This window comes from Chiloscyllium plagiosum, chromosome 19 (assembly GCF_004010195.1).
Source record: "Chiloscyllium plagiosum isolate BGI_BamShark_2017 chromosome 19, ASM401019v2, whole genome shotgun sequence".
In the NCBI taxonomy this organism is placed as follows: domain Eukaryota; kingdom Metazoa; phylum Chordata; class Chondrichthyes; order Orectolobiformes; family Hemiscylliidae; genus Chiloscyllium; species Chiloscyllium plagiosum.
In genome coordinates this window covers 24,948,882-24,956,673 of record NC_057728.1, presented here as the reverse complement: position 1 = coordinate 24,956,673, position 7,792 = coordinate 24,948,882, and the positions used below count along the sequence as shown (strand labels likewise).

The 7,792-nt window shown below is 39.7% G+C and overlaps 1 protein-coding gene across 4 annotated transcripts in view; it reads right to left on the bottom strand.

Moving 5' to 3' along the window:
• Positions 1-7,792, bottom strand: part of LOC122559598 (cystine/glutamate transporter-like) — a 77,710-nt gene that overhangs the window by 28,496 nt on the left and 41,422 nt on the right. For all 4 annotated transcript variants that reach the window (XR_006314478.1, XM_043709354.1, XM_043709355.1 and 1 more), the window contains one exon: positions 2,666-2,710. Coding sequence is in view for 3 of the 4 variants with exons in the window: in XM_043709354.1 (XP_043565289.1) it covers positions 2,666-2,710 (45 nt within the window). In the remaining variant the exon portion in view is untranslated. The remainder of the gene's footprint in view (positions 1-2,665; positions 2,711-7,792) is intronic.

Genomic DNA, 7,792 nt, shown 5'->3' with positions numbered 1-7,792 from the left:
TAAATGCCAGAGGAAACATCACAGAAGCACTTCACAGGAGGCTCCCAAGCACTGAGGATGTCACCTAGACAGGGGACAAAACGTCTGCAACACAAATTCCCAGCTCGGCGAACACAACCACAACAACTTAGCTTGCATAGTGTACAGAGTTAGGAAGGTGACCTATTTCATGCTGCTCCCACCCTATTCCTGCTAGCCTGGAATTCTAGAAACAGAAGCAGACTAGACTAGAAGCAGACATTTTGAGAGTGTAATTAGGAAATTACTTCTTCATTCAAAGGTTGATGGAAGTTTGGAACTGTCTTCTGAAGCTGGATCAATTGCTGTTTTAAACTTATAGATTTTTATTCATCAAAAGCAATAAGGGATGTGGAACAAAGGCAAGGCATCTACTATTGGATTTATCTTGGGGCTTTGTGACCTCCATATTGGGACCTCTGTGTTTCCTGGGTTTGTACTAGCTGGCAGTAAGATCAGCAGCACTCTCTTCTAGGAAACTACTTTCTAATTCAGACAATAAATTGGTGAAAGTGTAAAGATTGGGGGTACCTTGGAAGAATTGCATTACCATATAGTGGATCTGGCTGTAGACATAAAATATAATGATGATCAACATGTGGGATAGCCTTACGGATAGTGATGGAGACAAAATACCTGAAGGCATTTAGTGAATAATAAGATATTGCTGTGGAAGTCATTGAAGGCTCATCTGAATGGCTTTTGTCATTGATAATTTTTATGATTTGGTGACTGTAAAGACTTCTGAAACAGCGTGCAATACAGACACAAAAAGAAAAAAGGCAATTTAAAAAGGGACAGGAATGATTTCGAATGGATAAAATCCATTATAAGTGGAGTATAAGATAAAGAAAATAAAATGAACAGGTGCTTTATTGCAGTTTATTTGATGTATTGCAATCAAAGGGAATCAACATTCATTTGCTTAAAGTGCATCTTGAACAAAAAAAAATCTCTGTCAAACATTTATCTCTTTACAAGGCAGATCATAATTGCATCACTTTCACCATATGCCATGCACATTTCACAGCATAATTACTTAAAAGTAATTTGCCTTGTCGACTGTGAAAAAACAGTGATACTGCTCCAAGGATGATATGTGTGTTGGAGGTGAACTTGCAGATGTACCTGTGCATCTGCTGCCCTTCTCCTTCTAGGAAGTGGAGATCATGGGTTTGCAGGTTCATAGCTCCTTGAAAGTAGAGTCACAGGTAGATAGGATAGTAAAAAAGGTGTCTGCCTGTATTGATCAGTGCATTGAGTGTAGGAGTTGGAAGGTCATGTTGAGGCTGTACAGGACATTGGTTAGGCCACTTTTGGAATATTGTGTGCAATTATGGTCTCCTTCTTATCGGAAAGATGTTGTGAAACTTGAAAGGGTTCAGAAAAGATTTACAATGATGTTGCCAGAGTTGGAGGATTTGAGCAATAGGGAGAGGCTGAATAGGCTGGGGCTGTTTTCCCTGGAGTGTCGGAGGCTGAGGGGTGACCTTATAGAGGTTTATAAAATCATGAGGGGCATGTTTATGATAAATAGACAAAATTTTTTCCCTGAGGTGGGGGAGACCGGAACTAGAAGGCATAGGTTTAGGGTGAGAGGGGAAAGATATAAAAGGAAACTAATAGGCAACATTTTCACACAGAGGGTGCTGTGCGTATGAGCTGCCAGTGGAAGTGGTGCAGGCTGGTACAATTACAGCATTTTAAAAGGCATTTGAATGAGTATATAAATAGGAAGGGTCTAGAGGATATGGGCCAAGTGCTGGTAAATGGGACTAGATTAGGTTAGGATACCCGGTCAGCATGGACTAGTTGGCCTGAAGGATTGTTTCCATGATGTACATCTCTATGACACTATGAATCTATGACTCAAGTGAGTGAACAGTTTTCCCTGATTCACATCCCCTATTTCCCATTGACTTCAATTTTCCTCGAGCTCCTTGATGCCACACTCAATCAAATCCTGCCTTGATGCCAAGGGCAGTCACTTACACTTGACCTCTGGAGTTCAGTTCTTTTCATTTGATAAGTTGATTTTATAGTTACACCATATAAAACGTGTTCTGGAAAGAGATGTCAGTATCTTCAGAATGTTGCTTTGAGGAACTGGTCGACCTGATGTTTCAGCAGCGTATTTTGCCTGTCTTGTTGAAGAGTGAGTGGAACAGGTTAAAGAGAATGCAGTAAGTAGTAGTGGAAGGGACAAAGAGGGCAATTTTGCTGTTTATTGATCAGACTATTGTGTTTGTAGTAGATGTGTACGTACTAGCATGCTTGTTGCTGATTGATCCACTGAGTATAATTGATGATAATATGTTTCTTGTGGAAGGGTATTTGAATGTCACTGATCACAAGGCCACTGCTTTTGGAAACTGTGATACTGGTGAATCTTGATGGTGTTTTTAACTGAGATTCAACAGAAGAGTAAATCTCAACCAAGATAGTTGTTGAAATCTCTAGCCCTTCTTTCAACAATTTAATGGAGATCTCTATAATCACCTACATAGGCAGACTGAACCTCAGTTTAATCATTTTTCTGAATGACATTATACGATGGAATGTGGTTTAAATCCTTTGATTCTGATTAAAGGATTATAACATTATTTATTTGCTTGTTGATAAGAATTAATACAACTGTCATACATACCTTTCTGGGTTAATTATCTCCTCTGTGACGAAGTTCATATAAAACCTATAAGAAGAAATTCAGAATTGACTGTAATTTTAAAGAAGCATCAGCATACAATTAGTATTCCTTGTCATTCACACAATCATTCAGCATCCTTCACCTGTTGATAAGCACTACATTAACTCACATCAGTCACATATTCTTTACCAGGTTAACACACACAACTCACATGTCCTTTACACTATCAGTGTAAATAATTCATATTGTGTAACATTTATGGTTCACACACTCCATTTATAGCCTTTTCAATTAGTAGTATGCATGAATGACTATAATTCAGGTTTGTCTCTAACTATTTTGAATTATTTAAGTGGCTTGACAAACATTTCAGTATGCAAAGTGATTTTTTTTTACAAAATGCATGTTCCTTGCCGTGTACAGATTGATATGTATGGAATGAGGATCTCACTTGCTCATGCGAAGAGCCTGCGTGTGATCTCTTTTAACATGGAGATACTGTTGCTCTGCAGCTACCACATGGGTCTTGCCGACCAGGAAACCTTTATGCTCTTTACCCCTGCCATAGGTTATTGGGAGGGTTCACAGGTTGCTCGGCTGTATTACGACACAATCCTCCTTGACATCAAGTCATGAATGGGACTTGAAGCTTCTCGCCTGGAGGTTGGGACATTAACATTGCACCAAAAACCTCTAATGGATTGTGTAGGGGTTAACAGTTTTCTGCCAATGGTGTAAACTGCTGACTAAAGAATATATAGGATGACCAGATGACAGAAAAAACATTGCAGCACAGCCAAGCTTTACATTGGACAAACAATTATCCTTGGATCACTCAGAATGTTTTGTGTCACAATTTCTTGCAGTCAAGGCTTTATTTTGGGGTGTCATAAAAAAGGAGTGAAATATAGAAAATCTCCATTTTGCCAACTGTAAAATACAGAAAACTGACACCCCCCCACCCCTCCCAGTAAACAGTTAAGTTATACAGCATTACTATTTAACAGAATTGAAAGCTTTACAAGAAAGAAAATAATACGCGGTTGCAATACTATTCAATTTCAATTGCAGCATTGCTATTTATAGAAGTAGATGTCTTCAAGGGGAAGAGATTGCAGTAGCATTCAGAGACTGGAGAATTTAAAAGCTTTGAAGTAAGAAGAATATGCAATCACATTAGGAAGATTTAATAACAATGATAAACCATTTGGAACACAGGACTGCCTATCTTGGAAAAAAGAGTTCTTAAGATATAGAATTTCTTCAAACTTACGTACTAAATCACAAGATGAACAAGTAACTAAGTTATTGTTTCCAATAGGACCTATAGCTGATAACATTATAAATTGTCACACATGATAGACACAGATACTTTTGAAGGAGTGTATAAGCTTTGGTTTACTTTAATCTGTGAATGCATAAAATTCTTGAAAGAACAGAATTTAAATTAAGATGTTATCACCCAGAAAAATCCATAGATTATTTCATTAATGAATTTTTCAAGATTAGTGAAAAATTGTAACTATGGAGCTTTTTAACCAGACTGTAAGAACCTGGAATTATTGATGAATCTTCATTAACTTTGTTACGTTTCATTGAAGATCTGACTGAGGACAAAACTATTCAGATTGTGCTGGAAGCAGAAACCAGGAAGAACCACAGACAAATGTGGAGAGAAGGACAAAACTGTCACAGGATATCAAAAGAACCTATCCACTGAAGTATAAACATTCTAAAGAGACATGTAACAGGCCAACACAATGTGTAGGCCAAACAGAGGATACTAAGTGTCAATGTCAGTTCTGTGGAACATGAAAAGTTTACAAGTACAAGTAATGCTCAACCATGACGCAAGAATGCTTCATCTACAAAATGTAATTCACTTCAAAAGTACAGAAGTAAGTCACAATTTCAGGGCAGCAAAATGTCAAAAACTGACTCATACATGTATGTCAATGTGGTAGGCTAATTCTGCAGGGCGATGGGAACCTAAATTGTAGCCCCAGTGTCCAGGAGGTTGAGAGTAGTGAGGTCAGAAATAAGGTTTCAAGGTCGCAAGGGTGCACCGGCAAGCAGGAAGGTGGTTTGAAGTGTGTCTACCTCAACGCCAGGAACATCCAGAATGGGCTTCGATGTTGTGGACATTTCAGAGACATGGATCGAGTAGGGACAGGAATGGTTGTTGCACATGCTGGGGTTTAGATGTTTTAGTAAGAACAGGGAAGGTGGTAAAAGAGGGGGAGGTGTGGCATTATTAGTCAAGGACAGTATTATGGTGGCAGAAAGGATGGTTGAGGACTCATCTACTGAGGTAGTATAGGCTGAGGTTAGAAATAGGAAAGGAGAGGTCACCCTTTTGGAAGTTTTGTATAGGCCTCTGAATAGTTCCAGAGATGTAGAGGAAAGGATAGCAAAGATGATTCTGGATAGGAGGAGATAACAAGGTGGTTGTTATGGGATCTTTAATTTTCCAAATATTGACTGGAAATACTATGGTTCGAGTAAATGGGTGAGTATTAGTCCAATGTGTGCAGGAGTGTATCCTGAAATGGCTAACAAGGGGCAAGGCCACATTGGATTTGGTACTGGGTAATGAGCCTGGCCGGTTTTAGATTTGGAGGTCGGCGAGCACTTTGGTGATAGTGACCGCAATTCGGTTATGTTTACTTTAGTGATGGAAAGGAATAGGTATATACCGCAGGGCAAGAGCTATAGCTAGGGTAAAGGCAATTATAATGCGATTAGGCAAGATTTAGGATTCATAGGATGGGAAAGGAAACTGCAGGGCATGGGCACAATTGAAATGTGGAGTTTATTTAAAGTACAGCTACTGCATGCCCTTGATAAGTATGTATCTGTCAGGCAGGGAGGAAGTGGTCTCGTGAGGGAGCTGTGGTTTACGAAATAAATTGAACCTCTTATCAGGAGGAAGAAGAAGGCTTATGTAAGGATGAGATGTGAAGGCTCAGTTAGGGCGCTTGAGAGTTACATGTTAGCCAGGAAAGACTTAAAGAGAGAGCTAAGAACAGCCAGGAGGGGACATGAGAAGTCATTGGCAGGTACGATCAAGGAAAACTCTAAAGCTTTCTATAGGTATGTCAGGAATTAAAAGAATGAGTAGAGTAACATTAGGGCCAAACAAGGACAGGAGTGGGAAGTTATGCGTGGAATGCGAAGAGATAGGAGAAGCGCTAAATGAATACTTTTTGTCAGTATTCACACTGGAAAAAGACAATGATGTCAAGGAGAATACTGAGATACAGACTACTAGACTAGATGGGATTGAGGTTCACAAGGAGGAGGTGTTAGCAATTCTGGAAAGTGTGAGAATAGATAGATCCCCTGGGCCAGATGGAATTTATCCTAGGATTCTCTGGGCAATCAGGGAGGTGATTGCAGAGCCTATGGCTTTAATCTTTATGTTGTCGTTGTCTACAGGAATAGTACCAGAAGACTGGTGGATAGCAAATGTTGTTCCCTTGTTCAAAAGGGAAGTAGAGACAACCCTGGTAATTATAGACTAGTGACCGTTACTTCGGTTGTGGGTAAAGTGTTGGAAAAAGTTATAAGAGATAGGATTTATAATTATCTCTAAAGGAATAAGTTGATTAGGGATAGTCAACAAGATTTTGTGAAGGGTAGGTCGTGCCTCACAAACCTTATTGAGTTCTTTAAGAAGGTAGCCAAACAGGGGGATGAGGGTAATTGGTTAATGTGGTGTATATGGATTTCAGTAAGGCATTTGATAAGCTTCCCCATGGTAGACTATTGCAGAAAATACGGATGCATGGGATTGAGGGTGATTTGGTGCATTGGATCAGAAATTGGCTAGCTGAAAGAAGATTGAGGGTGGTGGTTGATAGGAAATGTTCATCCTGGAGTTCAGTTCCTAGTGGTGTACCACAAGTATCTGTTTTGGGGCCACTGCTGTTTGTAATTTTCGTAATTGACCTGGATGAAGGCGTAGAATGATAGGTTAGTAAATTTGCAGATGACATTAAAGTCGGTGGAGTTGTGGATAGTGCCAAAGGATGTTGGAGGTTACAGAGGGACTTGGATAAGCTGTAGAGCCAGGCTGAGAAGTAGAAAATGGAGTTTAATTCAGAAACGTGTGAGGTGATTCACTTTGGAAGGAACATCAGGAATAGCAAGTACTGGGCTAATGGTAAGATTCTTGGTCGTGTAGATGAGCAAAGAGATCTCGGTGTCCATGTACATTGATCCCTGAAATTTTCCACCCAGTTTAATAGGATTGTTAAGAAGGCATATGGTGTGTTAGCTTTTATTGGTAGCGGGATTGAGGTTTGGAGCCACAAGGTCATGTTGCAGCTGTACAAAACTCTGGTGCGGCCGCACTTGGAGTATTACATACAGTTCCGGCCACCACATTATAGGAAGGATGTGGACGCTTTGGAAAGGGTTCAGAGGAGATTTACTAGGATGTTGCATGGTATGGAGGGAAGGTCTTATGAGGAAATGCTGAGGGACTTGAGGCTGTTTTTTGTTAAAGAGAAGAAGGTTGAGAGGTGACTTAATTGAGACATATAAGATAATCAGAAGATTAGATAGGGTGGACAGTGAGAGCCTTTTTCTTCAGATAGTTTTGACTCGGACAAGGGGACATAGGTTTAAATTGAGGGATGTAGTTATAGGACAGATGTCAGCGTTAGTTTCTTTACTCAGAGAGCAGTAGGAGCATTGAATGCACTGCCTGCAACAGTAGTAGACTCACCAACTTTAAGGGCATTTAAATGGTCATTGGATAAACATATGGATAAAAATGGAGTAATGTAGGTTAGATAGGCATCAGATTGGTTCCACAGGTCAGTGCAACATCAAAGGCCAAAGGGCCTGTACTCCATGTAATGTTCTAAGTTCTATGTACTAGAACTATCGCCGTTAGAAACATTAGAATGCATTCCCATGCATTCCTAAGGGAAATTGGTAATCAAATTGATTTGAGTTTGACATAACCTGATTATGTTTATGGACGTTTCATTAATTTTATGCTTGATAGAGAGGTAATTGTTCCTGTCCAATCTGAGTGAAAACCATGGCTGAAAAAACACAAGTTACAACCTACGGAGATGAAACTCAATGACCCAGGTGGCATATCTCTTAAGACTA